The 17,876-nt window shown below is 40.9% G+C and overlaps 1 protein-coding gene and 1 long non-coding RNA gene across 2 annotated transcripts; one reads left to right on the top strand and one right to left on the bottom strand.

Annotated features, from left to right (window-relative positions):
* Positions 1 to 610: 610 nt before the first annotated feature.
* LOC114477266 (F-box/WD repeat-containing protein 4-like) lies at positions 611 to 17,204 on the bottom strand. Its single transcript, XM_028469492.1, has 5 exons — positions 17,187 to 17,204; positions 10,069 to 10,123; positions 9,554 to 9,694; positions 1,711 to 1,852; positions 611 to 784 (listed from the first exon to the last, which is right to left on the bottom strand). Exons 2-5 carry the CDS (start codon positions 10,083 to 10,085, stop codon positions 623 to 625), a joined length of 462 nt encoding a protein of 153 aa, XP_028325293.1. The 5' UTR covers positions 10,086 to 10,123; positions 17,187 to 17,204; the 3' UTR covers positions 611 to 622.
* Positions 10,474 to 13,706, top strand: LOC114477267 (uncharacterized). Its single transcript, XR_003675689.1, has 3 exons — positions 10,474 to 10,523; positions 11,281 to 11,365; positions 13,117 to 13,706. It is a non-coding gene; the product is annotated as an uncharacterized LOC114477267 (long non-coding RNA).
* Positions 17,205 to 17,876: the final 672 nt, after the last annotated feature.

Below are 17,876 nucleotides of genomic sequence, written 5' to 3'. Positions count from 1 at the left end.
TGTCAATAATGGAACAGTTAGTTTAAACTGGTAAATAATGGGCATGACAAAAGGTGAATGTGGTTAAATTGGCAAAAAATGGGGAAAAAAAAAAAAAAAATTGGCTGAAATTGTTCGAAAAATATTCTTAGTTTCTTGCGTCCCCAAATGGGGTCATGACTCCAAGGTTGAGAACCCCTGTTTTAAAGGATTGGAACGTGTTTGTGCTGCTGTTTAAAATGAAACTTGTGACTACATCATGTAATGCACAAAGTGACCAGCAGGAGCTGCTGCAGAACCAGTTCCAACAGGTGATTTATGAAGGTTTCAAACTGATCCAGAATACTGATCATATGGATCATCACCAAAATATAATAACTTGTTCATCACATTTATGATATTTCTTGTAAATTTTGTTTAAATCTGTCATTTTTCTTTTTTTTTTTTTCGTTAAACTCTTCACAGACAAGTACATACATAAAAATCCTGTGTTAATGCTCCGATTGGTCATTATTATTCTAATACTGACATGATTGTTGATCATGTGACCCTCAGGTCAGATAAAAGTTGCCATGTCTGATGTATGAAAAGCTGGTGTCATTTGTGTGTAAGTCACAGATGAATAACGTTGTTTCCCATGGTATTATAACATGTTTAATTGATACATTTGCAGTAGATTATTTTGTGAACAGGTTTTAAAGTCCAGTGAGTGTAGAGAGGAGGCGAGGGCAGCGTACAGGTGAGAGCTGTCCAACCGCAGGCTGTAAACGGGACTGCTCACGTGATCTGAGCTCAGCTGGAAGGACTGAGGAGGAAACACAGCAGCCAATCAGGACAAAGCAGAGGAAACACAGCAGCCAATCAGAACAAAGCAGAGGAAACACAGCAGCCAATCAGAACAAAGCAGAGGAAACACAGCAGCCAATCAGAATGAATTGTAATTGATTTCAGATAATTCATTTTGTAATTGTAATTGGCATGAAAATTCTATTGAAACTGTTCAGTAGAATGTAATTAAACCTGGTGAACCATGTTACGGTTGTGAATAATTGTAATTGAACTTTAGTAATTGAGAATGTAATTGTAATTGACTTTCAGGGAAAATGTAATGGAAAAAATGTCGGTCATCGTAATCGTAACTGAGTTGAAACTGAACATTGATAATTGAAGATGTAATTGTAATTGAAAAATGTAATTGACCCCAATCGTTGTTTGTGATACAGTAGACCAGGGTTGGGGTCAATTATAATTGTAATTGCATAAGTGATAATTACAATTGTAATTAGAATTGTAATTGAAAAATAACGGTTGCTGTTGTAATCATAATTGAATTGTAATTTAGTTCAGAAAATTGACTTTGTAATTGTAATTGGCATGTAAATTCTATTAAAATTATTATAATTCCATGTCGTACACATACGTAGTTAATAATTTCTAAATGAGAAACTAATTAGATGATAAATATTTTTGTCAATATGGTCAAACTGACCCGTTAGCATTAGAGATGCTAACAGAAAGCTAACACAAGTTTAATAAGGCTTATCTATTAAAGGCTCAATAACTGTGATTAATTGTAATTGAGAACGTAATTGACTTTAGGGAGAAAAATAATAATTGTAATTATAATTGCAATTGGAAAAAATGCTGTTCACTGTAATCATAATTGAGTTGTAATTGAACATGGATAATTGAAGATGTAATTGAGCCCAACCCTGAAGGAAAGTGGTTCACCTGAAGGCACGAGGTCTGACGTTTGTCCCACAGACGCAGCACGCCATAGTGGGAGGAGCCACTGGCGATCATGTGATTCCTGTCGGTCTGAATGCAGTACAGGGTGCTGTCATGAGGCTCCTCCCACTCCATCACACATTTCCTGTCAGACAGTAAGCGTGTTATCATGACTTTACTATAGATTAGTAATAGTAATAGTAATAGTCAGAAAATATAACACAGAAAAATAAAAAACAAATAAAGTGAAAGGAAAAACACACACAAACACTGTTCTTTCCCCGTTAATGTTAAGAAATGCAAAAAATGACTCCAAAAAGATGGAGAACAGTAACAAAAATTACATAATACAAAACAACTCAAATTACACACAAAACTACATTGCAAACACACAAAATTACGACAGAAATGAACAAAACAACTTTAAAAACACACAAAATGACTCAGATTACAAACAAAATGGCAACAAAAATACACAAAATTACTCCAATAACACACAGACCCACAATACATATAGACATATCTACATAAAAATTCACAAAATCCAAAATAACAGAAAAATACATAAAATGATAATGAAAATGCACAAAAGGACTCCAAAAACATAGAAAACAACAGTAAAACAAAATGGGGTCATTTTGTGTGTTATTGAAGTAACTTGGTGGATTTCTATGTAAATTTCTCTGTTTAAATTGTACCGTAGATTTGTGTGTTAATAGAGTCATTTTGTATGTGTTTTGGAGGTGTTTTGTGCATATAATTTTGAATGCTTGTAATGTAGTTTTGTGTGTTTTTGTATATCCGTGGAGTCATTTTGTGCATTTTAATGGCCCATTTTACATATTTTTCTGTGTTTTGTTTGTTTTTAGTAAATAGCAACAAAGCGCAGCGTCCTTGGATCTCCGTTTCAAACCAGTGTAGAAAGTGTGGATGTCAAACTACAAACCAGTCTTTAAATCATGTTGATAGGCCAAATAAAAGTGGAGTTATGAGGGAAACGTGCAGGGAGACGCTGCACAGCACGTCTAAAACAAAAGCGAAAGAAAGAACCACAAGAAACGTCTCATTTTAGCTGTTTCCTATTGGTTGAGAAGAAGAATGCCATTGTCCAATCATAATGTCCACATACAGCGGGAATTTTGTTTTCAAGCGACAGGTAAACAGACGGAGAAAGAGAGGGTGAGATTTGAAATAATAGTGATTATTACTGTGATTTGACTGTTTAGTTAGTGTGTAGTGTCGTGTAGTGTAGTGTAGTGTCTAATATATTTGTTTATTGTTTTATATCAACACAATGAGGCACAAATAATTTGTCTTTCCAAGTATTTGTGATTCAAACTTTTTTTGTAAATAGTTGTACAAAATCACCTGAGACATTGCTTCCATTTCACTGTAAATAGCTTTTTTTTTTATTCATGTGTATAAAAGTTTTTGAAATATATAGTTTAGATTTGCTATACAAGCAATAAAAACGATTTGTTAAAAATGTGTGACTTTTATAGTAAAAAAATCTAACTTTTTCCCACTCAAATTTTAGTTTTTATAGTGGTTTTATATCCATGTGTTAATACAGTATGTCATATTAAAGGAAATACTTCACAGTCACATTTGGGAGGCCTCAGTAAGTAGGGAAAGTGTACAGCCGTCACGCTACAGCAGCTATAAAGACAGTGACGGCCGCTTAACGTTGCATCATTTATATTAATTTTAATGTAATGTAGTCGCCAGAGTTGTAAAAAAGATGATTGAGCTTGGATTCGAACCCTTGACCATATGCTGCCAATTGTGCTTCCTTACCTACTGCGCTGGTTAGCTAGTTAGCTGATTAGCAGGTTAGCTGTTATCTGGTTAGCAGGTTAGCTGATTAGCATGTTAACTGGTTAGCTAGTTAGCTGGTTAGTAGTTTAGCTGGTTAACAGGTTAGCTGGTTAACAGGTTAGCTAGTTAGCTGGTTAGTAGTTTAGCTGGTTAACAGGTTCGCTAGTTAGCTGGTTAGCAGGTTAGCTGATTAGCATGTTAACTGGTTAGCTGGTTAGCTATGAAGCTCTAAAATATTGATAACTAAAGAGGAACCCCCTACGCTAACACTAACATTTCCCCTCTTCTGTCCCAGGAGGAATCAGCCTCTCACATCACATCTATCTTTCTTCACTGATATTTAGCGTGTTTTCTACTCAGAACAACATGTTGGAAAGATTATCATATTGTAACAATGATCTTAGAATAAATTCTCCTGTGAATGAATAGAAAAGATATGCAAATATTGACTCCAAAAACACACAAAATGAGAAAAACAAGAACATACACAACAAAAAAAGAAATATGATGCAAAAAATAATAACACCAAAATACCACAAAGACACAAAATGGGAGAAAATATACAATATTACAAAATGACATAAATGCATAAAATGACAAATACACAAAGGGACAACACAAATACATTAAATGAGATTCAAATATACAAAACAAGAAAAACATAGAAATACACAAAATTACAACAAAAAATACTAGAAAAAAAAAAATGACTTCAAAGAGAAAATATGAGAGAAAAATACACAAAATGATAACAAAATTGGACAAAATGGCAACATAAACACACAAAATGAGAAAAGAAATTGCACAAAATGAGAGAAAAATATACAATAACAACAAAATAAATGTACAACAAAGATATACACATACCTGTCAAGTATTCCGTTTTGGCCGGGAAACTCCCGTATTTTATACCCCTTTCCCGCCACCTTCCCGTATTATTATTTTCCCGGGAAAAATCCCGTATTTTAATGTAATCATCATAAAAGATAGATAAAAACATTCCTCCGCCTCTCCAAACTGGACACTATCACTAACCTCGTCAGAACTGCCGCCTCACGTGATCTAGGTTGCAGACCACTTCTCGCGATAGTAGATGCAACTTCCGACAGCGGGAACAAACCCGGAAAACATCAGGAGAGATGGATGGATGTGAAGAAGGCGCTCTGGCAGAAAAAACTAAAAAGTCATGTAAATACCTTGAGAGATGGGACAGTGACTTTACTTTTTATAAAGAAGAGCAGGATGGGGTCCAATTATTAATTAATTAATTAATTAATTAATTCTGTATGGATTGCAACTGTGATTTTAGCATCACCCACGGAGGAAAGAGTGACGTAAATCAACACGAAAAATCCACTAAGCACAAGCGCCGGCTGGAGGCAAAGAAACATGCTCAGGGGATGTCAGCATTTGTGACAAGAAATCCCAAAGAGGAAGATGAGGTCAATAATGCGGAGGTGAAAATGGCAATGCTGTGTGCTAAAAACAACGTTGCTTTCACCTTCTGTGACGACTTCAACAAGTGTGTAGCTCAGATGTTCCCAGATTCTGCTACAGCACAAAAATACTCTGCTGGAAAAACCAAAACTACGCAAGTCATCAAAGGTAAATTGAGTCAAATTACAGTAAGTATGAATGATTATATTTTGTCTGAATGTTTTTCCTGCTTGCAATAGAAAAAGAGGCATCCCATGGGAGAACCTGATAGCCTTTAACTCTGATAATGCGAGTGTCATGAAAGGCAGACTGAAGATAAGCCAGCCCCACGTCCAGGACCTTGGCTGCATTTGTCACCTCGTACAGCTGGCCACTGGCTGTGGCATCACAGCAGCCCAGGTACCAGTCGAAGGCATCCTAGTGGAGATATACACCCACTTTGATGAAAGGTAAATGCATATAAATGAAATAGGCATGCAGTTGATATTCTTATAAACACAAATACATTTCCAACCTCCAAAAAAATTGTTTTCTATCTTTCAGTGCAAAACGCTATGAAATATACAAAGACTTTGTAGATTTCACTGATTCAGACCACCTGAAGCTCCTCAGGTACTGCAGCACGAGATGGCTGAGTCTGATAACCTGCCTTCAGAGAGTGTTGAACCAGTGGGATGACCTACAGGTAAGGATGGTAACTCCAGCAGATGTATACACAGCTTACTATGCTACGTTTCCAATTGAACCATGAATTGCACTCTGTGTCCCGATGTAATATAGGCCTACTTTAACAGTCATGAGGAGGTGGAGAGGAGTGCCAAAGTGCATGATCTGGCAAGACATCTGTGTGATCCAATCGTGAAGACCTACTTCCTTTTTCTGAGTGCTGCTCTAAAGCCTCTATCTGAATTTAATATTGCCTTCCAGGTGGGCATCAATAACATTGAATGAACGAGTGAATAATAGAAATGAAAAATCACTTATTTTTGTTGTCTGCAGTCAGAGGGAGTACAAATTCACAGACTTGAAGATGAGACGTGCAGGCTGATCAGGAAGTTCCTGGGCTACCTCATACCAGCCAGGACCATTGTGAGTGTACCTCTCAGGGAGGTGGAGTATGGAGAAGGACAACAGTTTGCTGATGAAAAGCTCTTTATTGGAGCAGACACAAAGGCTTACATGAGAAGCATAGAGCTCCCTGTGTCAGCCAAGAAGAAACATTTTCAGTGAGTATATTACCCAGCAGTTATATACAGTAATTATATGATCTTTTGACAGTATGAGAGTTTAGGCTGTAGTGTGCCTAAATGTTGCCATTAATGCATGTTTTACTGTTATGCTGTTGTAGATCTGTGAGAAGATTCTATGAAGCAGTGCTTCAGAAGATGTTCTCCTCCTTTCCCCTTGACCACCCACTCCTGAGGGACATGAAAGTGCTGGACCCTGCTGCTCGCCTCAACATTACTCCAGGGACAGGTAGATGTTAGTCACTTCCCCATTGATAGAATTAAATATTATAATGTATAGTTTAGATCTGCCATATTCAGTCAAACACTTGTTTTTTTTCCAGTGGAAAGGCTAGGTGCCTTGTTTCCTCAGTTGAGTTTGAGTGAAGATAGGCTGAGAGAGGAACTCATTGACTACCAGGTGACAGATGGCAAGCTGCTCCCCCAAGAAAACCAAATTGATAAATTCTGGGGACTGGTAGGGAAGGATGTGAGGTTCAGTGAGCTGCCAAGACTAATGAAGGCTTTACTATGCATTCCCCACAGCAATGCCAGTAGTGAAAGGGTGTTTAGTATGGTCAGGAAGGTTGTTACTGAGAATAGGATGTCATTGGACAACAGCACTGTTTGTGCTTTACTGTCATGTAAAATAAACCAATAATAAATTCAGCCCACAAATACACTCCTTCCAAAAAAGTGTTGAAAGATACAAAGTCAGCAACAAATCGGTATAACACATTATTAGTGATTGACAGAGAACTACATGAGTAAGCATGACAAAGTATAACAAAAATATGTAATGTAAATAAAATGTAAATATCTAGTTTAAAGACAAGCAAAGTGAAATTAACTGTTAATACGCAATGTGTTGACTTGTATGTTAAAATAAAAAAATCTGTTTTATATACTCTTGTTTTCATTTAGGCTGTATTATTTTTTTTTTTTTTTTTTTTTTTTTTTTTTTTTTTTTTTTCTCTTGTCTGCACATTCTGTCGAAGGTTAACACTACAAGAAGTGCAATCTTTTAACAGCAATGCATATTTTGTTATTGCAATTAAATAAATTTATTTATTTCATTGCATAATTGTGACCATCACCAGCCCTCCCTAGGGAAGGGTAAGAAATACTTTATTAAAGGGAGGATGTAAAAAAAGAGAGGGCAGTGTTACACCAAGGTGAGGGGTTGGAGAGGGGTGGGGAAGTTAACAGGGAAGAGGAATACAAGATAGGAAATGGAATGGGTGGGGAGTAGTCGATAGATTTCAAGTGATGCGATGTGAAATTGTGGTTGTGTATATTGTGCTTATTGTTGAGTTATCAAGCCAGTTTGGTGACCAGTGTGCGGCTTAGGAATAATGGTGGTGGCTGTGAGCAGAGGAAGAAGTGAGTGGAAATTCCATAGAACAGGTATTTGGGAACAACGTGTCTGTGGTTGAGCCCAGTATGAGTGTTATCCCACAGCCCAAGGCCAGTGCATCCATGACAAATGTATTTCCAAGAACCGCCACTGCAAAACCCACGAGCCGCCCCCGGGCCCCGGAAGCAGCCAGGCCAGCAGCAAGAGCGGGAGACCCGGGGGCCCCCGGCGACCACCACACGGCCAAGCAGCCCCCCGAACGCCCCCAAGATCCCAAACCGAGAGGCAACCATCGCCCCCCCCATACACACCCGAGAAAGCCCCAAGGAGCCAAGGACCCAGCGCACCACGCCACCAATCCAACCCCCAACCCCCATCCCCCCCCACCCCCGCGCCCAACCCCCCGAGGGGAGGGCCCAGAGAGCTCCCCGCCCGAGACCCCAGCGGAGGAGCCAAAGCCCACGCCCAGCAGACGACCAGAGCCACGCCGAACGGGCAGCCGGCGGGCACCCGCCGCCGGGCCCAGAGCCAGCAGGGACCCGACCCCAGGCCAGAGGGACCCGGAATGAACGCAGCACCAGGAGCAGCCCGCCCAGGGAGGACGACCACACCCCAAGCCGCATAAGGCACCAGGGGGCCGCCGGGAGTCTCCCCGTCGGCCCCCAGGCACCCCAACCTAGCCCCCCATGGCGCCCCAAATCACCTATTGTTGATGTCGCCCGCGCCACGGGCTTTAGTTTTTTTATTTATTTATTTATTTTATTTTTTTAAAAGCCAGGGCCCCCTCCAAGGGCCAAGCCAGACCGCCTTGTGCATCCCCAGCATTTAGGCTGTATTATAACGTAGGAATGTTCACAGCTTTTCAATGTCAACAAAGGTAGGTTGATCTGCGATTGCTCCCCTACGCAGCAGGGAGGTGATCTCTTGTAACACACGGGCCGAGAGTCAATCACGCCGGCGAAACGAGGAGGGACAGATGCAAACTGCAGCCTGTAACCCCTCAATATCGTCCAAAACACCAAAGGCAGAGCCGTGTGCGCTCTCAATCTTTCTATCCTCAGGGAGAGAGATGTCAAGTGTTCAGGTGTACCCAGTGAGAAAGGAGCCATACACCCTCTCTCTGAGGCAGACCGTAAGCGACCAGGGAGCCCCCTGCCTGAGGCCGCCCAACAACAACAGAGAAGCCTCCTGCACAGCAGACATTGCTTTGACATGATCTGCCCCTGGCCTTCGGCCTAGGGGCGTGAGCGATGAACACATCACTCTGTTTTGAACGTGTGTGTGGGTGCGTGCTTGTGGGCATGCAGGGGGGGGAACAGCCGAACGTCCTGCGGTCTGTCTCTCCCGAACAGCAGAGGGCCGAGCCTTGGCAGAGGGGAGGACGGGGCGAGAACAGCCCGAAAACGCACTGGAGAAAGCAAATCAAACAAAGCTAGAAAACGAGGGAACATTGGCTTCGTCATTAGAGGAGAAGAGAGTGGTCAAACAGTCTTTTTCTTCCTCCTCGACTGCGTGCGCTGAGCAGGTTGCACCGGTGCATCAGCAGCCGTCAAAGTCACAGGGTTCCCGGACCAAGTAGGCGGACCTCAATAAGGCTGTGATGGAGCCAGCCGGAGAACGGAAGGTCTCGCTGCTTTAAGCCACGGACCCTGGGGAGCACCCTAAGGGAAAGCCCTTCGACGCACCGGTGGAGATGAGAGCGGGGGTTTCCTGGGAAGGCAGAGAAGGAGAGCCTCTGTACATCTAATGTACATCTGGGATTATAATAATAGTTTTCTCTGTCATTTTTATTTTCTCCTGCGGGACAAACCGGATGCTCTCAAGGGCCAAATTTGGCCGCCGGGCTTTGAGTTTGACACGTGTTTTAGATGAATAAATGCTTTTTGATCTTATCTTTGATATTAAATGTGTTGCAGTTTTTCTGTGTTTATGGAGCACAAAGCAGATTAAAATGAGTTGGGGCCATAATAATAATAATGTGTCATGTTATTACTCAGATGTGAGTTACCGTGGGCAGAGGCGTAGATCCCACAGTCGAATAAAGGTGTCATAGCCACAGGTGAGGAGCTGGAACGGCGACTCAAACACAATGTCCAGAACTCCAGCACCACGACGGAACTCTGAACCCAGAGAACACACACACGCCAGCCTGGGGGGGACAATAGAAAATCAGTGGGAAAACATTCACACAGAAGTATTCCCTTTCATTTCATTGTCATACCCATTATATGTAGTTACATGGACAGAATCCAGGTGAGCGTCAGAGACAACAAATTATTGCTTTTCTGGCTCTGAATGTGTACTATACTAACCTCACTAAAATTGAAACATTGTACAGCAAATGTGCCAATTATTATTAATGCTTCAAAGAATAAATCAATTAAAAATGTAAAAATATTTATTTAACACTGACCAGGGCTTAGCACCATATTTTTGGCCCTGGGTACAAACCATCTTGTTGGGCTCCTACTGTCTGTTATGTTTTTTTACAGACCAACACTCTGACACAATCTGACTGCTCACACTGTACGTTCATACATGACACGTCGGGGTCTTGTTTCCGGAAATGCAACGTACACTGAAAAAAGAGAAACATTGCTGTTGTTCATTCAAAATGTTTTTTGCAATTGGCTTCAGTAAATAAATTAAATTGTCCTTTACAATTTAAACAATACAGATAGAGTCATGTGAGATAATTAAAAAAAATTTGATTGGTGTAATTGTGTAATATAAATCAACAGTTATTTACAATAGTTAAATTGACCTAATGAACATTTGTTTATTGAGGGCTCCTTGCGCATGCGTCGTGTCATGTTAGAACCTCCAATAGGGGGCAGCACTGAAAACAACCGCACTTGACTCTGCTCAATTAAAGCAGCAGAAATATCACGACATGTGCTCTGGAAGTTTCTTGCATTGCAACCGCAACCAACTGACCGAGACGGTGACTCTGGACTGTGCCACCCCAGCGGTAAAAGGTAAGTAAAGCTCCATTATCATGCGAGTAGTTTGACCAATATGTTATACCTATAATAATAAACCCCCGACGTCTGTGTTTTATGTGGCGCATTTGCACGGCTTAACTGAGGTCTTAGAATTAACCGCGTGGTCGCTGTCCCTGGGGGCGCTGCTCTTGGTGCTGCTTCCGTTCTGGCCTGGGGTCTGGTCCCTGCTGGCTCTAGGCCCACCGGCGAGTGCCCGCTGGCTGCCCGTTCGGAGCGGCTCTGGCCGTCAGCTGGGCGTGGGCCTTGGCTCCGCTGCTGGGGTCTCGGGCGGGGGGCTCTCTGGGCCCTCCCCTCGGGGGTTGGGTGCTTGGGTGTGGGTGGGTGGGCGGGCGGGCGGGATGCTGGCGCGGGGCCTTGGGGTTGGGGTCGGTGGCGGGATACGCTGGGTGCTCGGCTGCTTGGGGCTTCCTCGGATGTGTCTGTGGGGGGCGGTGGCTGCCTCTCAGCCTGGGATCTTGGGGGCATCTGGGGGGTTGCTCGGCCGTGTCGGGGTGGCCTGGGGCTCCCTGGCCCCCACTCTTTGTATGGGATTCAATCCCAAAGTGAGTTGATAATTTGGCACGTTCAAAATCACCCCAGAATTTGCTCAGGGTAAGCCCAGCTTTAAAAACGATTAAATCTTCAATATGTTAAACTACATAACATTTGCTCTGGATTTCCAGTCACTTTATTGCCCTTAACTGTGACTTATTCAACAATAGTTAATATTTTTCCTTTTCTGTCTGCACAGGGAGTATCCCACACCACAGCAATAGGGTGGTGACTCAAAGGCCAACTCCCTGTTGTGCTGCTACTGGCTGGTAAACTCCTTCTGGGTAAGTACACCTAATCTATAAGTCTGTATCAAAAGATTTGTGAGTGTTTAAGTTTATTCAATTTGAAATGTAAGATTTATAAAGGACCTAATTTTAAAGTGACAATGTGTTGCTTAACACCTTACAATAAACAAATTAAAATGAGGTGACACAAAGTACACAAAATGTTGATTTAGTGACCATAGGGGCTATACCCCCCCACAGCAGCTACAATTCACTTTGAACTCTCAGGGGAATCGTACTAGCGATTCACTGGTTAAAAGATGGAGTTTTGTGGCAGATGTTTCCTTTAGAGGCTGCACTAAAGCTGTCCCTAACGCACCCGTTATATTGATATACGTTGATCACGAATGGATCTAAATTGTCTAAGTGAATACATGAACGTATTTCACGCTGCATGTTGCAAAAACTTTCCCTTTAAGCATGGAGAATTTTTTTCAGCTTATCACATAGTTATGTAAGAGTTTGAAAGCAGCTAGAATTGGTTATACGGATTGGCCGATACATCAGCTGGCCGATATCTGCGCTTTCTACTGCATTGGCCGATACTCCGGTGCATGGTTTTTCCGGCATGATTTACAGACAGGTAGGCTATCCACGGGTAGCTCTGTATTGTTGGAGAAGCTGCAGTGCATGTGCAGACCACGCATTGACCCTCCCCTACCAGCAGAGTGCTGCTGTATGAACCTCAAAACAACAGCAAGTTTTAAACTTTCAAAGCATCTTTAATCCTTTTAAAACCGGACACTAGTGGCGACACATTTTTTTGAAAATACCATAACTTTTTGGCCGTTTATGGAATGGATGTAATTCCAATGGATTCTGAAAGATGAGAAGCGCAGCTTTGCACTGATACAGGACATTACGATAAAGGCAGCAGTGCCCGCAAACACACCTGAACATATATCAGCGCAAATCTGCACTTTGGAATCCATTGGAATCACATTGTTAAAGCATAAACGGTCAAAAAGTTACGGTACTTCAAAAATGTGTTTTGTGTCGCATCTGGTCCTAACATCCCTGCTGTGGCCATGAGAGAACAGTGGCTGTTCACTCATCGGTGGTGGTAGGGCTGGTGATACTGCAAATTTGGGTATCAACCCAATAACAAGTAAATCTAGGGCAAGTATCGCTGATACTGACACTGATACTTTTTGCTCAAAATTTCACAATCATTTAATGATTTTGCCTTTAATTATTGATCATGATTACGATCATAATAAAACACAGAACAAAGATTTTTGTTATAATTTGGTTCATCTGTGAACAGGAAGTTTATGCACCCATTGAAGTTAAATTTGAACTTGTCTATAATTACTTCAGAGATATATGGTTTGTCAAAAGTTGATACGTCACAAGCACACTCTATTCTTTTAATATGAAAATATGATTAATTGCTTGTAATGTTTGTTGAATAATGTAGATAAAAAAATAAAGTTGTTTATCATTGTCATTTTTATTATGTAAATTGGGGGTGCAAAACCAGTATCGGCTCAAGAAAATCGGTTGCCCATATCGGCCATCAGCTCAGCCCGAGGAGAAAAAAAAACTGCATCGGCCTGAAAAAATCCATATCGGTCGATCCCTAATTGGTTATCATCTTGACATACAGCACTCAAATATTTTAAGTAACTCAATTTGCTCTATAAAAATTGGTTGATTGAATCTGTTAATTTGTCCACTCATTTTTGTATCCAATGGAAATGAATGATAGCCTAGAAATCTGATTCTCATTCATCCTTTTTACCCAGTTGTCATCTGATGTGGAAATGTAAGCACTGTGGCAACACCTATTCTGGACGATCTCAAGTTTTGAAGCATTACAAATTGGACCATCAATCCATCCGGGGCCGTGGTTATTCCTGTATTCATCTAAATTGTCCATGGACATCCAAGACTTTTAAAGCTCTACTCGTCCACCTGAGCAGACACCATTCTCAGCAACAAAAATCTTCAAGCCGCAGGTTTTCATTTAGATGCACTGTTTGCCTCAACCATCTTCCCACCAAGTTTGACTATTTTCAGCACATTGGAAGACATTTAAAACAACATGAAGAGATCATTTGCATGTTCTCCGGTTGCAAATATAAAACTGTAAAGTATGGAGCTTTTCATGTGCACAAGTCAAGGCAACATACACCGCACACGCTCGATGATTTCAAACCTGGAATTGTATGTCCTTTAGACATTCCATCTCCTGCTAAATTATCAGAAAACGACAACAGAGAGGAGTTTACCGAGGAGAATGTAGATGAGGAACCTGTGGATGTGAAAGATTTGTCAAAAACAGTTGAACTGAAATTAGCCTCAATTTTACTCAAGCTGGAAAATGTTTTTCTGGTACCAGCTGTTGCTTGAAGATCTACAATATCTCTTAGGAAGTGCATTGGTGCCTGTAACACAGACTTCAATTCTGAGTTTTTTACATGAGAAAAATTGCCAAATTGATGAATCTGTTGTAAATGATTTGGCTGCTCTCCTTTGCACCTCCAATCCAGTTCAAGCTGCCATAGGGAAAAATGGACCTCTATCAACTAGCTTCAAACAAAAAGCTTACTATACAAAAAAGTTTTGTGTTGTTGAACCAATAGAATATGTTTTAGATCAGAAAAACAGGAAGTCTTTTCAGTATGTGCCTGTGTTGAAATCTCTGCAAAATTTGTTAGATTTTGATGCTGTATTACAAGAGACTACACATTTGAAGGAAAGATATAAGGGGACAGAGAGTGATAAGGTTTACAAGTCAGTTTGGGATGGACTTTTGTCTCAACAAAACAAGATTCTCTCAGAGGATTGTGCAATTTCATTGATTCTATACATAGACGAATTTGAGGTCTGTAATCCTCTTGGAACGTCACGCAAAAAGCATAAAGTTTGCGCATTGTATTGGATTTTGGGAAACTTGCCTACTGCTTACCACTCTGCACTGTCCTCCATCCAGTTAGCAGCCTTAATCAATAGCAATGATGTTAAGGCTTATGGTTACGCAAAGGTATTAGAGCCCCTAATTAATGATCTTCTCATTTTAGAGAACTCTGGGGTTTTTTTGCAGAAGTTGGGGAAAACACTAAAAGGTACACTGTTTTGTGTTGTAGCTGACAATCTCGGTGCACACAGCATAGGTGGATTTGTTGAAAACTTTTCTGGCAGATATGCATGTTGTTTCTGCACTGGTGAAAGACAAGATTTTCAAACAAAAGACGTGGCAAGTGGAGGCTTCGTTTTAAGATCTGAAACTGATCACAAAACACACTTAAAAATCCTTGAGGACAATTCCATAACCTGTTTTGGTGTTAAGAGGAAGTGTGTACTATCTGAAAAGCTTTCATCTTTCAATGTTACAAAATGTTTTCCACCTGACATTGTACATGATTTGTTTGAGGGCATTGTCCCTGTTGAAATAGCTCTGACTTTGAATGTGCTCATTGATAAAAAGTAGTTCTCATTGGCATTTTTGAACAAGGCAATTGTTGACTTTCCTTATAAACTAACTGATAAAAAAAACCGACCGCATCCTGTACCACAAACTTATGCAACCAGAAAAACGATTGGCGGCAACGCTCATGAGAACTGGGCGTTGCTAAGATTTCTCCCACTCTTAATAGGTCATACCGTGCCACCTCATGAACTATCATGGCAACTTATTTGTGACTTGAAGGACATTGTTGAACTTCTTGCCTCTCCTGTGCAGACTGACCAATCCCTTGGATATTTGTCTTTCAAGATCTCTGAACATAGAACAAAATTCAAAGAGGCGTTTCCAGACTCTCATTTGCTCCCTAAACATCACTACATTGAGCACTACCCGGCTTTGATCCGTGAGTATGGCCCCCTTGTTGCGCTTTGGACCATGCGCTTTGAAGCGAAGCACAGTTTCTTCAAGCGAGTGGTCCGACATACTAGCTGCTTTAAAAATATACTATTGTCTTTGGCGCAAAGACACCAGTTTCTTATGGCCTATCATCTCCATGTGTGCAACATTCCAAAGCAAAACCTTCAAGTGTCTGATGTGTCCAACTTTTCTGTTTGTATCATACGAGAGGAAATTGCTGCTGCTATAAAGAAGAAATACCCTGACATGGATTCTGTTTGTGTCACCAAAAATGCATCATTCAATGGAGTGAACTACAGAAATGGGATGATCCTAGCACATGGATCCCTTGCCGGAATGCCAGAGTTTACTGTGATCATTGAAATGATCATTGTTGAGAACAAGCTATTTTTCATTGTTCACAAGCTGGCTGCATGGTACCACGAACACTACTGCTCATATGAACTATCAAACTGTCCCACAAAGCAAGTAATGCTGCTGGAAGTTTTTTTTTTTTTTTTTTTTTTTTTTTTTTTTAAAAAAAAAAAAAAAAAAAAAAAAATGCTGCTGGAAGTTGATGAACTCTCTGATCCATATCCACTGCAGGAGTACTTTGTTCTGGGAAAGAGAATGATAACTCTGAAAAGATATGTGCATGTTTAAGGTGAATTGTTTATATAACAAGACATGTTTATGTTTTTATTATACAGAGCCCTAATGATTTTTTCCCCCCCACAGAAAACATGGCGCACTCAGCACCAGTTCGACTGCTTGTCATCTTAAGCGAAGAAAACAGCATGAGGGTTACACTTGACAATGGCGTTCCTGAGAGTGTTGAAGAACTTCACAAATTCAAAGCTTATCCTGAGGATTCAGACTTTGTGGATGTGGCCAGGGCTCTGATATTCAAGCACTCATGTCTCAAACAAGCTGGGTCTTCTGATGAACTCTTTGGGTGGAAACAAAGGCTCAAGGTTAAAATGGCCAACTATAGGTCAGCTCTCAAGGCACATGGATCATCTCCCGAAGTCAGTGTGAACTCTCTGAAATCTAAGGCCTCAATGTCTCACCCATCTAAAAACATTAAAAAGCCCAGGAGAGCAGAAGTAAACCATTTTCCATCATTGCCAACTGGCGAGACTCCTGAAAGCATGGAACTAGAGCGTCTTTCCATTTTGGAGGAAATGAAAAAGCGGCACAACAGACAACAGATTAAAATGAAGATGGCAGGAACCTTTGGGTACCACAGGCAAGAAATTGTCAACAGTGAGCCAAGCACAAAAGAAGTCAGGGAAAGGTGGCCAGCACTTTTTCAACAAGAGGAGGTATGTTGTCAATCTTAGACTATGTATTATGGGCTCGACACATGGGGGGCGACGTCGCTCCTCCATCATTTTCTATTGAACTTGCGCGATAAGGCAAAAACCGCGTGGTGATTTCTAGCATCCCGTGTTTGGTTTCACCTGGGTGGCAACAAGTTTCGCCTGACGCTGACGTTTGTCGCTCCCCGTGTGTGAAGCCCATTACAAAGTAAACGATGCTTGCAAAGTACATCTACATTGCCTGTAACATACAAATCAAAAGTAATCTGTCTTGGTGTTTTTAAGCTTTGATTTTTGTGTTTTTTAGATCCGTGCAGAGTTTTTAAGGATCACTACACGTCCATTGGAGACTACATTTGCTGCACAGTTGGATAAACACGCTGCCAAACTCATGGAAGTTGTAAGGAGAAAAGGAGGAGCTATTGGAGACAATGCTGCAGGGATTCTACATGATCATGATGAGGTAACCAGAGTAAAGAAGCGTGCTCACAAGTTTTTTTTTAATTAATTGAAATTAACTTGCTTTATGAAACGCTGATTGGATCTAAGCTTATATAGATCTAAGCTTATATGTGCAGACAGAGAAGACTTTGAACTTTCTGACAGTTTTTGTTTCATGTGGATGAGCCACATGAAAAATAAATCTGCATTTTGATGGTTACCAAAGTTGCCACAATAGAATTCTTACCTGCCTTCCACCTCAGGTTTAAACCAAGGCCTGTAAAAAAAAAAAAGAAGATGGACGACATGGTTTCATTGGTTTCGATGTTGCCACCGAAGCCCTCATTTTCCCTTACTCCTGCTGCCACATGGTTCATTGTCGTAACAGTAATTTTTTCAAAAACATCTATTGAAACGGATAATCAATGAAACAATGTACTACACCCATTACAGCACATGAAAATTTATGCTATTAACCCAAAACGAGTACATAGAATCCTTATAAGGCTGAGAAATTAATTTTTCAAAGTCGGAAATTTTGCCGCTTGCCTACATGGAAATGGGCAGGGTTATCTCTTATGCTGTGCCCAAAACACAGATGGCGCTCAAATGGCACCTGCTGCAGCAGCCGGATCTGATATATTGTCAAACTATTTTTTATAGTCATTGGTTTAAACTATTGGCTGATTAGAATGTTGTGTCACATGAACACAATCTTTTTCAATATCAAAGAGGCATAACTTAAATTAAAGTAGTAAAAAATGAGCAAATATTTAGAACATAACGTAAACATTTCAGTAGTCATAGTTTTATTTTTTTCACAGGCTTCATCAAACGGTTCACTGAACGCATCTACACGAAGGCAGTGTCTTCTGAAGTTACTGATGGTTTTCCTGGTAGACCCTGTGGATGCAATCATCAAAGAACATCAGGTATA

The sequence above is a fragment of the Gouania willdenowi genome, chromosome 15 (genome assembly GCF_900634775.1).
Source record: "Gouania willdenowi chromosome 15, fGouWil2.1, whole genome shotgun sequence".
NCBI lineage: Eukaryota > Metazoa > Chordata > Actinopteri > Blenniiformes > Gobiesocidae > Gouania > Gouania willdenowi.
Note: the sequence above shows the minus strand (reverse complement) of the source record. Positions and strands in the feature narration are given on the sequence as shown.

Coding starts and splice junctions, on each gene's coding strand:
- LOC114477266 (XM_028469492.1), bottom strand. Junction 1,853..9,553: donor GATCTACGCCTCTGCCCACG/GTAACTCACATC, acceptor ACTGTCTGACAG/GAAATGTGTGATGGAGTGGG. Junction 785..1,710: donor GTCAGACCTCGTGCCTTCAG/GTGAACCACTTT, acceptor TTTCCTCCTCAG/TCCTTCCAGCTGAGCTCAGA.